Genomic DNA, 21215 nt, shown 5'->3' on the forward strand with positions numbered 1-21215 from the left:
TCATATGGATGCCCTATAGCGCACTCGACGTCATCTAGGTTGTCCATCTGGAGGTGTTGGAGCCTCGGCATACGATGTTATGGCGGTGTAGGACGTCCCTGATTTATTTTGCGGTGGTCGAGTGGCATCAGGTTGATAGAGTTTTACCGCAGTTAGGCGGCGTTCAGCCCACACCGCGTCCCGCCCTGAACATCGACTTCTTGATGTCGAAGGACGGGAGAGGAGGTGACCGTTGGTTCCCGGCACATTTACCTGAGTGGCATCTTCACTGGCAGGAGCGTGCAGAGCATATTTTACAGTTCGACATCGTGGCCGACCCCGGTCCGTCGCATGATTTCTTGACATGGTGGTATCAGCACGGAAAGAGGTTCCTGTCGCCAGAGATGTTATTGGGGGATCCTAGAGGTATTCCTATTCCGGATGAGGCGACGCAGAGGGGTGCAGGCCGAGTTCCAGATATGGACCGAGTTGAGGATGTTCCTGACAGACGTCGTATTGAGAGAAGAGCACGAGTCGGGACACGTCGTAGCCAGCGTGACTGGAATTGGGTGGATCATGCTATGGATGACGTCGAGGACGCAGTTAGGGGTGGGGGGAGGCGGCGTGGTCGTGGAGGCAGGAGGAGGGTGGCTGCTGGTGGAGAGGGTGCCCATCAGCCTGGGGGGGTGCAGCTGGAGGAGGTGATATTGCGGGGGTTGATAGGGTCCATCAGGGCGGGCATGATGGTGAGTGGCATGGATCTGGTATGGGAGATCCCACGAGTCACACTGACGCTGGGCTTGGGGGCGGACCTCTTGGAGATTATTTCGTAGGTGTTCCCGGTGACGATCAGACCCTTTAGGAGAGTACTCCATGGGTGAGTCCGGGCTCGATGTTTCCAGACTTCCTTGCTAGTGATGGGATGGTGGCCGAGTTCGGTGAACCGCATTTCCTAGATGATATCCGGACCATCATGCAGGAGGATGAGGCTGCACCAGGACGGGTTCACACGACAGGGACACAGGCACCGCTAGATGTAGATCTGAACGAGCCTGCCACGGTGCCTCCTGCGCATACTTTTGCCATGGGTGGGGACGCCAGCATCGGCCCAGACTCTGGGGTCACATTCAGTTGCCGGCACAGGCACCGCTAGATGTAGATCTGAACGAGCCTGCCACGGTGCCTCCTGCGCATACTTTTGCCATGGGTGGGGACGCCAGCATCGGCCCAGACTCTGGGGTCACATTCAGTTGCCGGTCCGTCCTCGTCCAGACCCGTGCATGTTCCGCCCATGACCCCGACAGATGCAGTTTCGGATGACAGCGACGACTCGATTGGGGATGAGGAGCCACTTATACGTAGGGGTTACAGGACACGGGTGCCACGCCAATGTGGCACGGGGTCGCACCTATTTAGATGATTTATGGATAGTGGTGTATGTCGTGTTATTATGTTTATATTATCTACCTTCTTTGTTGGTTATCAGTGTTATGTTATGTACTTTGATGTTACGTACTTTGATGTTATGTACATGTTATGGTATGTTATGTACTTAGATGTTATGTTACATATTATCAGTCATCCCATCAGATAGTGTAGTTTGTTTTAGTCACTAAATTCCAAAATTAAAAAGACATTCAACATACATATGTGGTACGAATTACAAGTTTCAACACTTATAGAATACAACTTAGTTCCACGTAGAACAATGGTTGCTAACTGAAATAAAATACATCTTTTGATATAGTAAGAAATAAAAACAGACAAACCAAATCTCCTATTAATTCCAAGCATTCCCGCTGGGTCCTGCCGCTTGTGGACAACTACGACGGGTGTGTCCTGACTGCCTGCAGAGGCCACATCTCTTTGGCCGGTTCGGATCTGCATTATCCATGTTGGTGCGAACGCGTGTGGACCTTGGACGACCCTCCCTCGCACGCCTCATGTTCGGATCCGGTATAACGATAGGCCCGGCATATGGTGGCCAGAAACCCTCCGGAATGGGAGGTGTAAATCTCATCTGATAGACACCGAAAACGGAACTAAGGCGATATACCTGGTGGACGTAAGGCTGCCATGTAAGACGTGAATAAGCACAGCAGGCTAGTGCGTGAGGACACGGGAAATGAAGTGCTTGGAAGTATCCACAATCACAAGTCTTGGACCCTAATGAGACCCTGTACGTACCAAGTGAGAATGAACCTGTCAGAGTCGTCTCAGCCACGGTGTACTCCGAGTTATCCCTGTCATAAACAGTCACCATGAAGCACCTGGCTGTCTTCAGGTTGGCCTCGATATACTTTACTAGGTCTTGACTGAATTGTTGTCCAGTACCCATCTGAACCTCGGCCTCCCTACCCTTACGGACAAATAGCTCAGCCAGCCTTCCGTATGTGGCCTTCACCAGCGAGCAAACAGGGAGGTTTCTTACCCCTTTCAGGATTGAATTAACACACTTCGAAATATTGGTCGTCATGTGTCCGAATCTCCGACCCTCATCACAGTATTGTGTCCACAACGAATACTCAATTCGGTTCGCCCAGTCACACATTGCCGAATTCTCAGAGCGCAGAATGTCAAACCAGTAGTCGAACTCCACTTCGGTCTTCGCATATGCTGCGTTAACAAGAAGCCTCCGGGCATCTTTTCCCTTGAAGGTCAGGGCGAAATTCGCTGCAACGTGTCGAATGCAGAACGCCCGATATGCAGCCGGAGGTAGCCATCCCCCATCGGGAGCCTCGAGGGCTACCTTGATGCCGTTATGCCTATCTGAAATAACTAACAGACCCCGCTGTGGTGTCACGTGCTCACGTAGGTGGGAAAGAAAGAAAGTCCATGACTCAGCATTCTCACCCTCAACTAGTGCAAATGCCACGGGGAGTATGTTGGAGTTTCCGTCCTGTGCAATCGCGACTAGCAACGTTCCCCCATACTTGCCTTATAGATGGGTGCCGTCAATACTCACCAACGGCTTGCAATGACGGAATCCCTCGATACAAGGGGGAAAGTCCAGAACAGCCTATGAAAATAAGCCTGAGACTCGTCATGCTATCCCCCAACTCGAACAGGGCAAGTCCTGAGGACGGCTACAGTGCCAGGCATCGTCAGCTGAACTCCTAAAACCCACCTAGGGAGCTCGTTATACGACTCATCCCAGTCCCCATATATGACGGCAACGACCTTCTGCTTCGCCATCCATACCCTCCTGTACGTTGGCCTGAACCCAAAGTGTGCGGCCGTCGCATTTTGAAGCACCTTGATGTTGACGGCGGCATTAGCCCTAACCATCGGCATAATGAATGTCGCTATCACATGGCAGTCCAGACTCCTATGGTCGCTGGAGATGGAGGTGGCGAGACATGTATGCGGTCCGTTGTACCGCTTCACTTCCCAGATCCCCTTCCGCTGTCGGAGACTCAACCGAATCAACCATGCGCACCCATTCCCAAACTCAGAACACTTTCCCACATACCTGCGGTAATCAGACTCAACGACCTTGTGCTGGACCCCTCGGCAGATGCTGTACGTCTTCACACTCAACAGCGCCTCATCTTTATCCTGAAATTGTTGGCCAACCTGGAACTCGGTTATACCAGCAGACCCTTTCGTATCTCTAGCGCCAAATCCAGAGGCCTGCACAGTATTTTCGTCATGCCGCATGGCATCCAGGTCCAACGATGAAAAATGGGGTGGGTACTGCTGTGTGCCAGAACTAGATCCATCTGTAGCCCTTCTCGAATCAGTAGTCCCAAGATCATCGCCGCTCTCATCAGCGATCATATCCGGCTCGACGTCATCGTCATCTGGATCATCAAACAAATCCTCAACAACACCAGCGGGTGTAGGACAATGCACTTCGGTGGGAACATGTTTCCCATATCGAACCTCGTCTCCAACATTGCCACTCAAATCAACGGCAAACGAAGGGGAGGCAACAGGCTGCATCGGTGGCTCATACACAGGAACGGAGGATGAAGCAACCGCAGGTCTCGAGCTCGAGCCGGCAACCGCGGCTATAGTATTGGCATTCCGGTTCGAACCACCCGAGCTAGATACCACATCAACCAACTTTGCCAACAACTCTGGTGTCCTTACCTCGGGAAACTGCCTACGACAAATAAACATAACCTGCAAGTCCTCATCACTACCGATCGTGAAAGAATCATACTTCACGGTGTCATGGAGCACCGTTGTTGGAATGCGATAGAAAAACTTCTTTACCCTTTTAACTCCTTCGAGACCATGCTTCTCCAGCACAGAGCAAACAAAAGCATCGTAGGTGGTTGTTGGCCTCACGATAATACATAGGGGATCCTTATCAGTGAACTTCACGCCGGACCGAGTTTTTTTCTTAATCGACCCTCTGTGATGTACCAGCACTAAACTATCCTCACTAGCCATCTCACCTCTTTGTTGAGAGCAACATGAGTTCACAGCATATATATACAGCTCCGGCTCATTGTAATTCGAATCAACTAAATTCGCACTATATATATATATATATATATAATTCGAATCAATTGGATTCGAATTACAATTGCTCAATAATTCGAATCAATATCTTTCGAATTATGTGCTATTTCACTCTATCATAGTAATTCGAATTAACTTAATTCGAATTACTCTTTTATAATTCGTAACATATTGTTTCGAATTATTTGATGCTATTCCTTCCATGTACTTCGAATTAACTTATTTCGAACTACATGAGAGTATAATTCGAGTCGATTAGATTCGAATTATATAAAAATTTGGTTCTGGTTGAATGGTGTCTAGGAATTCAGTTTGGCTAATTTCGATAAATTTTTCACTCCCATGGTTTAAATACGTTTTTTGCCCTAAATATAATTAAAAACATCACATTTTTATCATGCGTAAATCCTATCATCTTTAGATTTTTATCGAATGTGTAATTTTTATCATGTGTAAGTTTTATCACCTTGATTTAAGGATAATTAGATTTTTACTTTTTTAATTTACATATTTTTTTTATCTAACAGATTGTGAATTCGAATCTCTTTATTTTTAATAAAAAAAATAGGATAGTTGTTAACAATAACACGTCTGACGTGAAATATTTGACATTTTGGAATCTTATTGGGTTGAATACATATATTTTATCTCTTGTGAATAGAATTTTAGTTTCTTATAGCAGCAAGGTACTTATTGAATAATAAAAAAGTTGGACATCATGTGAACCGGTTGAACTTATTTTTATGATAAGTAATAGAATATGAGTATTCAAAGTCACATGACAATACTTACAATAGACTAGCAAACAGAAATATAAACTTAATTAAACCGTGGGTCACTAATAATTGATAAATAATATTATCCAACCATATCAAACAATTGCTAAACAATTACTAATCGATTAAAATAGTTGAACAAGTGTCATTATCATCATCACCTCCTCATTATATGCCCAAATTCCTAGAATAATATTTAGGAGGGAAGAAGAGAAGAAAACGAAAAAAAATACGTAACTCAAATCACTTAAATATAAAATTATTTAAATGTAGAAAATTATTTAATAAATATAGTTAATTCTTAAAAAAAATCACATAAGTTACATATTACTGTTTTGTTCTTTGAATTTTTTATCAAAAACTAAAATCATTTTTATTGTTTTTTGTGTTTTAAAAAATCTTAACAAATTTATCTTTAATACAAATAATAATTATAATATTCAAAAAATCTCATCCAACTACTCCACTTGACCTTCAAAATCCTCTCTTCGTATTCGTATTAAAATCATAGTTATCAGAATCAAACTGATAAATTATTAATTTATTATTAGTTTATTGATTCAACCAATAAATTATTGGTCCCACCAAATAAAATCAAATTCACGTAAATAAAAAATGTAAAATCATAAAAAACTTAAAATTAAATTTTAAAATATATATTTTTACTAATATTTTAAGAACAATTAAGTCTTAAATTCTATAAATAATATCTTAATTGAACACAACATCCACTATTCCACTATTACCACCCCTCATTCACCTGCCGCTATTTTCGCGCAATTACCTCCATGGCTCCACGGCTCCACCTTTATCTCACTGTGGCCTCCTCGTCACGGATAAATAAATAAATCATTCCATGAATTATGAACCCTAATAAATCTTAAAATTTGTACGTTAATCAAAATTTTTTATTAATATATGTAGGTGGAAGTTTCTGAAAGAGCGAGAAATTCACAAACAACCACTACGCAAGTATATGTTTACATATTCAGATTTCTCTTTTTCAAATTTTATTGTTGCTGTTTTAATAACCACTTCTCCAAGTACATGAACAGGAAAAAAAAATTCACCTATAATTATCTTCATATTAAATTATTGGTTGAAAATCGTTGAATAATTTGATTTGACTAAATTATTATTTAACAATTTTCAACTAACAATTTTAAATGAGGATAAACTAGATGTGAATTTTTAAAAAACATGGTAAATAATGAATAATAAATTAAAATTTTTTCTCTCAATATGAAGGTAATTAATTTCATTATTGTTTAAATTCTAGTACAAGAAGAGCCTTATGGAACAACAATGGGAAACTATCAAAAGAATATTGTATCAAGATGCAGCATAATTATTGGAAGAATCATTGCACCAACCTTAAAGGAGGATCTATGATGAGTGATGATAAATTTGAGAAAAAATACTTGGTGAATGCAACCTCAAAAAATTCACATGATGAACCAAAAAAATCACAACCTATTTTGGAGTTTATCAAAGATGGCATGGATACTTTTCGCCAGTTTTCCAGATTATACGCATTCTTTAGCTTCGTAAGTTTCATTCTCAATTCCCTTCCTTAAGCATCAACTATATATTTGGCCGAAAATATGTTGATTTTTTCTTTTTAAGAATAAGTTTCATCTGATTGACAAAATTACACGTGATGAAACTTTTCTATACAAATGTCTTCTGTATTAGCTTATAATCAAACACATTATTATTCTGAAACTACGTTACTCTTGTATTGAATGGGGAAATGGTTTACAAATATATATAGAGTAAAATTCTCAAATTTGTTCCTAAATTTTTTTTAACACCCATTTTATTTTTTTATATTTGTTTATTAGGCCATTACTTTTAAATTATAAATTGTGAGATGAAACAGTGTTTTCTTTTAAATTTTGGTTTTTCATAAAATATTTCATTGTATAAATTTTGAGAATAACCACAATTTATAACTTACTAGCATATGTACCAATGCCTATTTTGATAATATACGAAAATATATAAAATATTTATTTTTCATTTTTAAATAAAAACACACATAAAAATTATTGTTAAAAAGTTTTGTAGAGTTTATTAAATTCAAAGTCTAACTATTTTTAATGTTAAAAATAATGAATAATTATTTTATTTTTCTTTAAAGTAAAATAATTATTATTTAAACTGAAATATTTATATCAGAATTTTATTTTTTAAAATTTTTTTAAACAATATTAATAGTTAAATTATTGCATACATTTTTTCATCATTTATAAGTAAAATTTTTAATTTTTAATTTTTTTTTATGTTAAAATTGATTTGAGAAAGTACAAACTAATATAAGATAAAATTTGTCCTTAAAATTTTTTTATGATAATAGTAAAAGACACTATTATAAAAAATTATTTTTGTCAAAATCTACCTATGACACTGCATCTACTTTTTTTTTTTCAAAACACAAATCTTTATTATATGTAAAAAAAGAAAAACTTCTACTAGCATTTAAGTATTTCTCAAGTGTTTCATAATTAACAGTATCTATTAATCATATAAATCTTTTTCCAAATTGAAAATTTGCTTTTCACTAACAACATTTTCTTAGTAGAATAGGGTTAGATGTTCCATGTAGAATCCTCAATTTTATTTAGTTGTATTTTAAAGTTTAAGTATGAGTTAAGTTACACTTTGATCTTTCAGATTATCGAGTTGCAACGATTTAGTCCTTGACTTCTCAATTACTACAATTCGGTCTCTCATATTAAAAAAAAGTGCACAAATATAATCTCTCATGTATTTTCTGCCATCGGAGTTCAAGGACTTTAGTAATGTAATTCAATTCTTGCTACACTGGACTATTAAAACAACGTTGTATGCATTTTAACATTAAAAAAAGTATTAAATAACATCGTTTTAGAATTTCAACAAAACTAAAACGTTAAACCCCTCCCTTTTGATCACTTCGTCTTCTTTTTTTCACTGAACTTAAAAAAAAATTAACTTTTTTATGGATGAAAAAAATTGAAGGTTGCTCGAAAAGAAAGTGTTTGTGATCATCTTAAACCCCTTTTTAACCTCTACAATGTCGATACACATTTCATGAAAATCAAAAGGTGACCACAAACACTTTCTCCTCTAGAAACCTTCAATTCTTTTCATTCATAGAAGAGTTAAGTTTTTTCTGTTTGAAGTTTAGTGAAGAAGGAGAAGACGAAGTGATCAAAAGGAAGAGTTTTAACTTTTTGTTTTGTTGAAATTCTAAAAGGACGTCGTTTTTAAAAATAACAAAATATTTATTGTTCCTGTTCTATATTGTTTTAGAATAGGTAGATATTCTTAAAATGTTAATAAAAATATATATTTTAAATTTTAATTATTTTTTATTTATATAAAATTAAGTCAATCAGTTTAATTAATGATCTACTGGTTGAACCAATAATAATCAATAACCTAATAATCTAACTAGTTTGATCACTGGTTTAGTTACGACAATTATGCAAAAAAAGTATAATTAATTTATCATTTGTAATACTAATATAATACGATAATAACATAATAATATTAAAAAAACATATCTATCTGTTTTATTTGTAGCATTATTATATACAACTTATAAATGTTCAAATTAATTAATTGATATAAATTATAATAAATTGTAAGATATTTATATATTTAATTAAATTAATTTATTAGTATAATTATTTAATTATAATTAATTTGGTTTAATAAATTATAAAAAATAAATCAAAAAATACTTTTAAAAATATATCTACGTCAGTTTTTTTTCTTTTTACCAAAGATAGGAGACTCGAACCCGCAACCTCTTAATTGAGTATGGGGAGATTATGTCATTTGAGCTATTACTCATTGGCATATGTACGTCAGTTTATTATATATTAAGTATAGAAATTTAATTTTAACATAATATAATAGAATATAGACTAATGGACAAACAAATAAAAATAATTAACCATTATTTTTTTATTTTGAGAACTTATTTCAAATTTTTAATCTAAGAAAAGACATATATATGCAAAGGATTATTTTTTCTAAAGATGATTAGACAATTATTTTTTATTTTATTAGTTTTCTGAATTTGAATATTATGTGTGACTGCAATTTGAAACCAAGCAACAAATGAAGAATTGCTAATGTTGTGTTTTTGGATAGATATCAAGTGGACTTTCTTCATCACTCCTTGCGGTGGACAATTTATCAAATATATCTCCAAAAATGTTCTTAATAGGCTTCTTGCAGGTAGTTTCTAAGATTTCAGTTCTTTACAAATGGCATGGAAGAAGAAAAAGGCAACTTATTATATCATTATCAAAATGTTTATTATTATGTTATATTAATTGTTGATACCCCATCTTATTATAAAAGAAGAGCAATAATTAACGGATTCATACGTTCAAATGCTAGTTATTATATTATTAGTGTACATCTTCAATTTAAAAGATTATTAAACTTACATGGATTTCATTATGATTATTCCACTGAAAAATAACAATATTTTATATTTCTCAAAATGATTTCTAAAATTTGGAATAAAAATATTATGTTTCTTGATGCACATTCTTTAATTAATCATCTAGCAAGATTGTATGTGCTGCAGTAGCCATAGCCAATTGTTATTGGAACATATATATATATAATATATTTTTTTTATTTACAATTAAATTTGTCGGGCCGGTTCATCAAAATATTTTTTTATAAAAATAAATTATTCTTAATTTGACCTTTCAATTATTCGCTCATAATAAATTTAAAGTAAAACTAAAACAAATAAATAGTCAAGATTAGATAAAATTTTAGCGTTTTTTTTCAAAAAAAAATTATGTTTATAAATTATATGTATGGTTATAATATGTGACTAACCATTAATGATATATATAAACGAATTGTGATTTACAAAATATGAATTATAAATTATAGATTTTTTTAAATTTTCTTAATTTATATATTTTTTTTATTTTTTGTTTGAGTTATAATTCACAAAACAAACTTTTAAATAGGTTCATGGATTTATCAGACTTTTAAACAGATCAAACTTGAGCCTAAAAAAAAGCCTATAAAAAATAACAGACTACCATATATTTATAACACAAATCAAGTTGTCTAAATCGAAGCTCGACTCGACTAAGCCAATTTTCACCCTTATTTACAATCCAATTAACCTTCTTTCCTTTTTTTGAAACTATTTCATAAAAATTAATAATATATATATACACAGTTATGATTTGGTCTAAAAATAGGATGAATAATTATTTTTTGTTTTTATTATTATTATTATTATTATGTACAATCTCACAGCGGAAGTGTCTTTATGATCAATTCTTTTTGTATTTATGGAGTATTATATGTAGTTTAATTTGGAATAATTCATAATCCTCATTTCCCCCTTATTATTTCAGTTTCTGATACCTAACTGCATCATGTTTCAATATATTGTTGGTGTGAATCAATTAGCCGATATTGAAATAGACAAGGTATGAGTATTTATAGTCCCTTCATTACTAAAAGTAAACAATTTGGATGAACATTCAACGTTTTATTATTTTTAGTTTCAAAGTTCTATATTTTATATAGTTACTTGAAGATCATCATTATGATAAGTATTTTATTCATCAGTATGGTTTCATGAAAGTAGATATCAATCACTTGTATAGATTAAATGATGAAAACAAATAAGGCTCGTCTATTAACTTATGTTTATCAAAATTAAAAGTTTAATATAATATCATATATTAATAAATATCCAAATTTGTTTTTATATTTATCCTTATTATGATTTTTTAAAATTTAAAAATTATTTTATCAAATATAATTATTATTTGTGTTTATTAAAAACTAATTTTAATTTAATTTTACCGAACATAAATACCACAATTTTTAAAATGCTATATTTTAAAAGACAATTTTAATAAATTACTTTTAAAAATAATATTTTTATCAAATTAAGTCTAAATATTGTAGATTAATAAACCATATCTTCCATTGGCATCCGGGAAATATTCCTTAAGAAATGCAATAATAATTGTCGCATCATCTCTTCTAATGGTAACATATATATCTATAATATTCTTATTATTTCTGGTTTCTTTTTTTAGTTTGTGGCGATTTCAAATTTCATAAAAAGTTTTACGACAGTTTTTCAAACTCCCAAAATTAGAAGTGTCACAAGTTTATTTGTTGAAGTTATATAAAACCATCAGGACATCTTTAGTCGCGGTTTCTTGTCCATTTTGTGGGAGTGGAGGGTTTTGAATTAATGCATTGTGGCAATTTTTTATTATTTTTGTGGCAGTTTAAAAAATAACATGAGAACACGCACTCGATTACTCTTTAATAAATTCTCTAAATTATTGTTCATCATTAGCTTTTCACATGTAAAATGCCTATATGATATGATGAAAGCTATTTTTTAACTCGTTTGATGTAATTACTTTAATTATATTATTGTTTCAAGATAAATGTTGCTAGTATTGTTATTCTTTATGTTTCTTTTTCTATAGGGCTTTGGATCTGCGTGGGTGTTAGGATCAAGGCCAATGTTTTGGTGTTTAGTCATCAGTACTATGCTCATGACTGCTTATTCAGTTAATGTGAGTTTGTTTTCTAAGTTATAAGAAAAAATGTATTTTTCATTTAAATTGCTTTTAGATTTTTTCTTCTTATAAAGACACATTTTTATCACTAAAGATTATTTTGATTTGAAAATAACATAGCAAATTCAGGCCATTAGAAAAAGGGTTTCCACAATGAGAACATCAAAATAAAATCTAGAAAGATAATATATATAGTTTAAGTGGTCCAAGATCTCTCGGGTGGTCATCATTAATAGTTTTCTAATTCTCAATGTTGTTTGACCCTCTAAATGTTTGAACCAACTCTCACTGTCTTCATGAAAGTTGTAAGATCATTCTTTTTTTTTTTCACAAAATACAACTGGGTAATCTTAATTTGGACTTGGATGGAGGGAGTGATGTCATAATGTTTGAAATTGAAGTTTCCTTTGCCACTATTGCAACTTCATGGCAAAAATATATTGAGGGTAATTACTCAAATTAATATTTGAGATTTTTAAAAATTAATATTTTAGTGTTTTAAGTTTTAAAATACATAAAATAGTTTTAATATTTATTTTTATTAGATAATATATTCCTGATGATCCTTAGTTAATCATTAATGGTGACTGTTGATATGAAACATTAGCTCGCACATACTGGGAATTATACAAATTTATTCACACTTTTTAATGTTCTCAAGTATAAATATTTATTTAATTATGATAACGTTATTTATAATAATCTTGTAACTTATTTATTTCTAAAATTTTCAGTTGCCCTTGTTGAGATGGAAAAGATCCACAATCCTTGCAACATTATCTCTTGCAAGTTCTATGACAATTGGACAACATATTGCACCATTTCTTCACATGAAGGTATCAACTAAGATATAATCTTTAGAGACTTGTTGTTGCAAATTTTTTTCATTAGCTTTCACAAACAGTGACAACAATATTTTGTTGAAAAAAATTCCAAAACTACATCACAAATAATGTATATTGAATAAAATTGTTCTAGAGTTATTAATCATCACATGAATTATCAGAATAATAACAGTTAAAAAACTCAAAATTCTTTTATTACTTTTTTTAGAAAGTTCATTCTGTTGTTACTTCTGTTATAATTGCAGTGGAGTTTATACTAGTATCCATGTTATAGCAAGTAGAAAAAATCGAAATTTTATGTAAAATTGAAAAAGTAAATTAAGTACGTAAAACGTACCATTTTAATAAGATTTAAATCGTAAATTCGTTCAGCTTAATACAAATTTTATAAAATTGATTGACTAATTTAAAATTATAATATTAAAAAATTTTAAAAGTTAAATCGAAATTTTAGGTATTGTGCTAATCTAGATAGCTTCACACTTTCACTGTAACACAGAATCACTTACTTTTAACATAAGTTTCCATTCATCTCTCTCATCTCTGCTATTACTATCTTTGTTCTTATGAGTTTATCAATTCTTTCAACTTATGCATTTCTCTCTTAATGTTATCATGAATACTAAAATTTAAGAGTACAAAAATAAATATTAAATTACACAATAGGACCAAATTCATAGTTGGTGAGACCTGTTAAGTATTGAGTTTAAGATTCTTTTGAGACCATTATAAATAATAAATAAAATAATATATTCACGTTAACTAGAAAATAGACTAATAGATATTTCCAATACCCAATATTGCCCATATTGATATGATCAATTTTGTTAAGTATTAAAACTAATGAGAAGTTTGAAAGATAAGCCTATTAATGTTGTGAAAAAAAAAGTGCAACTTAAGTTTATAGGAAAAAATATCATGAATGAGTATATCTTTAATAGTTTTTTTAAATAAGAACCTTTATTGTGTTGTTTGATTTTTTTATAGGTTTTATTTTTTTATTTGTCTTATACTATTTTTTTTATTTTTGAAGTTCGCCAATGATCGAACTTTAAATTTTTTGGACATAACATTCTAATATCATGTTATAATACCAGCCACTTCTCCCAAACTTAAATTGATAGGAGGAAATAACAGAAATAATTATATCTTTAACAGTATATAATAACAAAAATAAATATAATTTTATCCTTAATGTTTGTAAAAAAAAAAAATCAATTTTACCATTTTCGTCCAAATTCCTTAAACAATTAATAGTTTCACATTTTGATACCTACTCAAATGAAGATATTAAAAATATCTTATTATAAAAAATGTTGTGTTAAAAGTGTACTTTATTTATTTGACTATACTTAAAAAAATAATATTTTTATAACATATCACATCAAATCCTACGATTCATCATCTAATAATAAAAAAAATGTATCTTTACATAAAGACAATTATGAAATCTTCATAATAGAATCCACCCAACATTTTTCCCAATCTTAACCCTATTTCTTCATCTTCTTTCGTGTGACTGAAAGAGAAAATAAAGAAAGATAAAGGAATAAGAGTAAAACACAAAAAGAAAAAAAACCATTAATTATTTCACAAGTTAAATTTTGACAGAAAATGTAAAGTTAAAATTTACTTAAAATATTAAATACAAAATTGAGATATATAAAAAACATTAGAGATAATTTACAAATTTCTAACAAACATTAGGAAAAAAAAGTGTACTTTATTTAAAATAAGAATATATTTTAATATGGTTTCTAATAACTAAATTTTCCTCTTATGATTAAGCTTTCAAGAAGTCTAACATATTTCTTTTATTTTAAATAATACATGACATGATATGAAGACTGTGCTCAAGAAGGCACTTAACTATCCGAGATCACTAGTTTTTACTGTTGTGGTCGTCAGCCTTTTCTATACAGTTATATCCTTGGCAAAGGTAATATTTTTAATTTTTTGAATAAATCTTTCTTTTTTTTACATGAATCTTTTTATTTTATATATTTAATTATGTGATGTAATATTATTAGCTTGAATTCAAATAGGATATACCTGACATTGAAGGAGATAAAGCAGCAGGTCACAAAACCTTGGCAATACATTTGGGTCCTAGACGAGTATATATTTTTCTATTTCATGCAATATATGAATACTAAATTTTTGTGCTATTATATATATACCCACATTTTTTATTTGTTTCATCTTCTACTAGGTATTTTGGTTTTGCATTTCGCTCCTTCAAATGACATATGGAATTGCTATTATAATGGGAGCATTATCTCCTATCCTATGGAGCAAAATTTTTACGGTAATGTGCTATTTACTTATGCAATTTACAACTATATGTTTATCATATACAAATAAACATGTAGTAAAATTTTGATCAATGAACTTAAGAAATTAATATTTTTGGAATTTTATTTTGATAATGTGATATACAATAATCTTATTATGATTATTTTTGTTTAAATGTTTGATGGAAAGTTATTAATAAACAATTATTTCTACCAACAAAAGTTCAAGATGCTGATAAATTTATCTAAAAAAAAAAAGTTTTACCTATGAAAGATGAATTTTTGTTGATAATATCCAAATCTTAAAATATTATTCAAAAATTTCCTGAATTTATTCTTTTTACCATAACCTATTCATCTCAATCTCTAATTTTCAATTATTTATTATTGCCATTTGAATCCATAATTTTTTACCGCCGAGTCTTCTTCATCCAACTCTTGATACCACTATCGTCACCATCACCATCACCCATCACCCACCACCTCTTCTCTTTACTTATTATTATTATTATTATTATTATTATTATTATTATTATTTTCTGTACAAAGATAAAACTAATGGTTCTCTTTACTGATTTAATTTCTTCTATTGTCATAGTTGATTGATATCAAATAAAAGTTAAGTTATTCATTATTTCAGTAACATTTCAACTTGCTTGTTAGGTTGTGACACATTTCATCATGTCCATAATCCTTTGGTATCGTGCAAATTCCGTAGATTTATCGAACAATGATTCGTTACAATCCTTTTATATGGCTATCTTTGTGGTAAGAAATAACTTTACATAATCAAATGATTTGAGGAATTTATTTCAAGTTGAGTGTACATTGTTTCATAATAAATTTTGTACTATATATATAAATCATGTGCTCTTTTTGGTAAAGAAAGGTCATATATATTTGTTTAATCCGAAAACAAAAAGTAGTTAGAAATTAAATTTATTTTAACAAAATATTTTATTTTATTTTGTCTCTCTTTTTCCTTTTTTTCCCCTAAAGAACGACCAGCTATAATTACTCGAGATATATAATATAGATATGGAAGAAAAAATGGTGTAGGACGCAGTTATGAAGTGTATAGGTGCTTTACGTAGCTGTGGTGTCAGAAGCTAAAATCGGACCGTCCGATTTGTAAAAACTAAAAAGTATAGAAATCGAACTGTCCGATTTGTGTTTAAAAAATTAAATTTTTTTAATTTTTTAAACACAAATCGGACCCCTCCGATTTGTGTACATCCGACAATTTTAAAAAATATCCAAAATTACAATGTTAAAATATATCACATATCTTACTTCCATATTTAAAATTTTTAGCCATAATTACTTGTCAATAAATTCCTAGAAATGTAAAGAATATTTATAGTAGTTTTCACTAATTTTGTTATAGCTAGAAGGTTGCCACATATACAATTATAATTATTCCTAGCTTCGATAGTTTAGTGTGCCTTATTGATTAAATGATAAAGTGGGTCGAAAAAAAAATTAAAAAGGAGAGGTGCTAATTGTTTAGCTACTTTATCAACTCAATTACTTAATAATAATTAAAATATACCTCATACATAAAGTTATTGTGTGTGAAAACTCAATGTTGATGACAATTGTGAATATATATACAATGAAAAACTTATTACCAATTTGTCTTTTTCCATTGCAGTTTCTTTCTGTGGAAAACTTCCTTGTACTTTTTGTTCGATGAAGATGGAATGATATTTGATTCTATAAATTGTTCAACATTTATCACATGTCACCATGGAGACTATCAATAAGTTCAAAATTTGATGTGTTTCATATTTTTCGATTGATGTTGGGACTATGCCTTACTGTTGAGAGTTCAGAAAGTAATAGACTTTGGACTTTTTCTAGAGTTGATTTTTGGTAACCAGTAAAAGTTGTAGAGTTTTCTTCTATTTATAATAAATATCATTTTTTAGAGATCCGATCCTTTAACATATTGATATAAAACATGATTATTTGAATGATATGTTAGCATATATTTTAAAAACGCTATATGAGATGCTTTAAATGGTAAGATTGTTTAAGAGATCTTTGGACGACTTCAAATTAGGTTGGAGAAAAATATGAGATATCAACAAATTGTGATTCATACATAACTGAGAATCTCTTAACTAAAATAAGTGAAAAGTATGGTTCGATTAAAATGCTTATATCTAGTCCTCTAAAATACTATACTATTTGAGTTTTATTATTAAAATAAATGTACAAAAGGGTATTATCTGTCAATTTAAGAACCATAAATATTATTGTTTCAAGCCTTTCAAAATTCGATTCGTTACTTCATCAACTAAGATCTTAGATATTCGACTAATCTTCTTAATTAAGACTTAGATTAGACTGTGACCTAATGTAATAATATAAGATATTTGAACTAGAAATTACTGAAATGATCAAATAATTTTATAATAATACTCTGCATTCAAGTAATTTCACTAATCAAGTCCAACTAATTTTCTCTCACGCATTGTACCACCTTTTCAATGTAAACTTTATAACAGACTTTTAATGTAAACCTCTTTAACGTAAAGCTTTCTCTTCAACTAAAGTTTCCTTCTTTGTTCTTCTTCAACAGAAAGCTTCCCTTCTTTTATGATTTCTCTAATTATTATCTCTTTCTCTTTAGATTTTTATTTTCGTTGTATTTCTCATATGATTTTATTCTCTTTCTCTTTAAATTTTGATTTGTGTTTAAATAGCGTATTATTCTTTTGAATCGAAAAATGTATTATTCTTCTGTATCAAAATAATGAATGATTCAAGTTCAAATCAGTGAGAGCAATTTAGATTATTCTTCTGAATCGAATCAAGTGGACGAGGTTTGGATTGGTCTTAATTTTATTTAGTTTCATTTTTCAACAATTTTGAATTGAATAAAGTGATAATGAATAATTTCATTCTTCATTGCTAATACCAGTGTTGTTTATGAACACAATTTTCGGTTCATTATTTGGGTGTTATACAATGGTTTTATTTTGATAATATTTTCGGTTCATTATAGAATGCAGGAGTTCCTGAATTTGAATTTATATAATAGACAATTTTCGGTTCATTTGTTATTACACAAGGGTCTTGTTATGATAGTATTTCGGTTCATTCTTCAACAATTTTGAATTAAATGGAATGGAATGCAATTGAATAAAGTAATCATGAATAATTTCGTCCTTCTTTGCTAAAATTAGTATTGTTTATGAATGTGAATTTGGATAGAATGCAAAAGTTTCTGAATTTATAGAATGCACATATTTCGGTTCATTTGTTATTACATAATGGCCTTATTATGACAATATTTTGATTCATTTTGCAGTCCAGGTGTATTGTCGATGAATAATTTGTCCCAAAGGTTGGGATGACTTTCAAGACATTTGAAGAAGTTGGAAAGTTCTACAAATATTATTCCAAACTTGCTAGTTTTTCTACGAAAATAAGGAACACTGATACGTGAGCATCTTATACCCTTTTTCTAATTGTTTTTATGGTGTTTTTAGTTACATTTTATTAAGTTTTGCTATGTTTTAGTGCAAAGTTCATCTTTGAATGCTACTTTGAGTTTTTGTATTATTTTTATGATTTTAGGTGAATTTTGGGCGAATTTGGCAGAATCTTGTTCAGAGACGAAGAAAGAATAGCAAGATGTTGTCAAACCTGACCTTCGTGCATTCCAACGAGTATATCTTGAGTTATAGAGATCTAATTGACGTAGTCTCAACGATGTTAGAAAGCTAACTTTCAGAGCTTTCTAACGATATATGGTAGTCTATACTTCTCTTCCAGAATAATTGTCAAATCTGGCGCTAAACGTCCAAGCCTGGAATTTAGCGCCCAAGAAGGAGGAACTCTTGGCGCAAACGCCTAAAACTAGCGTTCAACGCCAGCTAGGGAGCAAAGGCCAGCAAGCTCACCTCCCCAATGGGCGTTCAACGCCCATTTCAGTGTTGAACGCTAGGAATTAGCACTCAACGTTCACAAAGTGGACCCCAAAGTGGATTTTAGCACTCCTTAGTTTATCTTATCTTAACCTTATACTTTTAAATTTAAATTAATATTTTTTAGGATTAGTATTTACTATTTAAAAGAGAAGATGACTGATGTTGAGAGAACTTCTTCTCCCCTGTTTCGTTTAGAACTCTGTTTTTTTTCTATAAAGTCATGAACAACTAAACTTCTTGGTTAAGGTTAGGAGCTCTGTTTATTTCTATGGATGAATATTATTACTTCTCTATTTTAATATATGTGTGATTCAATTCTAAGGTGTGTTTTCGTTCTTCATCTAAATGAAACTTGGTGGAACGAAAGTATGACCTTTTTTACATGAGTTCCTGTGATACTCTAACCAAGGTCGCTTGAGCTACAGCTTGAAAACACTCCTCCTAAACTGCAATCTATTTGGGCTAATTAGATATGTGACATATAATTCGGTTAGCTTTGGGTAATTGAGATTTCTGTGGCGCTAAACTATTTTTCTGAACTTCACCCTCTAATCCGAAAGGACAAACTTTGTCTGTGGCGTTTTAGTAGGATTGGAGGAGATTAAATCCCTAGGAAAATATGATTTAATCACTTAAGTTTGTCATAGAATGAATCATTCATTGTTAAAAAAGTTAGTAAAAAGTATTAATCCAGAAAGATAAACATCTCAAAGACCTTAACTGTTTCTCTTTATTGATTTTATACCAATCTTTTCTTGCTTCCTTCATTATGTTGTTTTATGCGTTTACACCAACAACTTTCTTTAGTTTTCACCTAACTAAGTCCAGCAAGATAACTATTGCTTGCTCAATCCAACAATCCTTGTGGGATCAACCCTCACTCACCTGAGGTATTACATGGATGACCTGGTGCACTTGCTGGTGAAGTTGTGCGAATTCTAATTTTGCACACCAAACACCACTCGAAAGGGAGATGAAATTAAGAATCAATTAATTACATGTAGTAGAGAGGGAAAATGAAAATCCAAGATATCTCCAACTCTGAAGACAAATCCCTCAACAGGAATAAACTGTCCAGCTAGGATTTACGTACATATATTGCAGCACATTCGTCTTTGGATCATTTCTAAAGTTGTTCTAAATCATTCACATCCTTGCTGTCCAGATCGAGCAGAGATGCTTAAACAACACAGGGAGCTAAGCATGTTTGTGCGTCGTACCATTGAAAATAATGAGGAAGCCAAAATCAAACCGAGTAAAACATATTAGTCATTTGTAACAGTAGTGGGTGGTCATCGTGAACAAGTTTTATTGAAAAAGATGTGAGGAATTATATTACAAGAAAAGTACGGAATATTTTTGAACAAGATGATGCCAAAGAATTTGAGAGATACTTATTAAGAATTAAATAGAAGAATCAAAATTTCTTTTTTTAGCTTAATCTTGAAGTTGATTACTCTATCAAAAATGCATTTTGGGCTGCGTATGAGTATTTTGGACATGTTCTTTCATTTGATAACACTTACAACACAAACAGGTATTTAGTTCACTCTAATATAATATTCAGTTCATACGCGTAACTAGTTTTAGTTCATAACGAATTTTCCTACTGGTGTCCATTGCAGGTACAATGTGGTTTTTGGTTCTTTTATGTGTGTGAATCACCATGGTCAGTCAACACTTCTCAAATGTATTTTGATGAAAAATAAGGATATTCAGTCATTCAAATAGTTATTTGAATGTTGGATTCATTGCATGGAAGAAAAGGCACCAAAAGAAATTCTTACCAATCAATGTGCATTGATGCAAAGGGCTATTGAGACCTGTATGCCAACAACAATTCACCGGTACTTCGGTAGTATATTTGGCATATCGTGAAAAAGATCCCAAGTAAATTAAATGTCGAATAAAAAATGAGTCATATGTTGTTTGGAACTCGTTTACAGAAGATGCATTTGATAGAAATTAGAATGGTTTTCTCATGAAGTATGGTGTTGGAGGCAATAAGTGGCTTTCAGGTAACCGTAGTGTCATTCGAATTAATTGATGTTGTTATTATTTCAGTTCAAACAGGTATAACTTTCGGTTCATTCTCGTGTCTAATTTTTGAATTGTCTCCCATTTTGCAAAGTTATTTGAAGATCATCATTTATGCATTCCAGTTCATCTTGATCACCATTTTTTGGCCGGGATGAGAAGCAAATAAAAGAGCGAGAGCATGCATGCTTTTTTTAACAAGTTTATCATATGCAATAGCTCCTTGATTCAATTTGTGAAGTAATATGATAATTGTCTATGAAGCAGAGAGTAAAGAGAGAGAGAA

General features: G+C 31.7%; 1 protein-coding gene across 4 annotated transcripts in view; it reads left to right on the forward strand.

Moving 5' to 3' along the window:
- The window catches only part of LOC107462886 (naringenin 8-dimethylallyltransferase 1, chloroplastic), a 33426-nt gene extending 16599 nt beyond the window's left edge, over positions 1–16827 (forward strand). Inside the window, exons 6-17 of one of the 4 annotated variants that reach the window (XM_052252706.1) lie at positions 6153–6200; positions 6508–6775; positions 9375–9461; positions 10619–10693; positions 11181–11264; positions 11720–11809; positions 12547–12648; positions 14504–14596; positions 14703–14774; positions 14870–14965; positions 15615–15719; positions 16606–16822. In XM_052252706.1, coding sequence (XP_052108666.1) covers positions 6153–6200; positions 6508–6775; positions 9375–9461; positions 10619–10693; positions 11181–11264; positions 11720–11809; positions 12547–12648; positions 14504–14596; positions 14703–14774; positions 14870–14965; positions 15615–15719; positions 16606–16647 — 1162 coding nt within the window. In that variant the 3' untranslated portion in view covers positions 16648–16822. Of the gene's footprint in view, positions 1–6152; positions 6201–6507; positions 6776–9374; positions 9462–10618; positions 10694–11180; positions 11265–11719; positions 11810–12546; positions 12649–14503; positions 14597–14702; positions 14775–14869; positions 14966–15614; positions 15720–16605 lie in introns of all 4 variants that reach the window. The other 3 variants (XM_052252707.1, XM_021130221.2, XM_052252708.1) reach the window with 3 other exon arrangements.
- The last annotated feature ends 4388 nt before the right edge of the window (positions 16828–21215 follow it).

The sequence above is a fragment of the Arachis duranensis genome, chromosome 8 (genome assembly GCF_000817695.3).
Source record: "Arachis duranensis cultivar V14167 chromosome 8, aradu.V14167.gnm2.J7QH, whole genome shotgun sequence".
In the NCBI taxonomy this organism is placed as follows: domain Eukaryota; kingdom Viridiplantae; phylum Streptophyta; class Magnoliopsida; order Fabales; family Fabaceae; genus Arachis; species Arachis duranensis.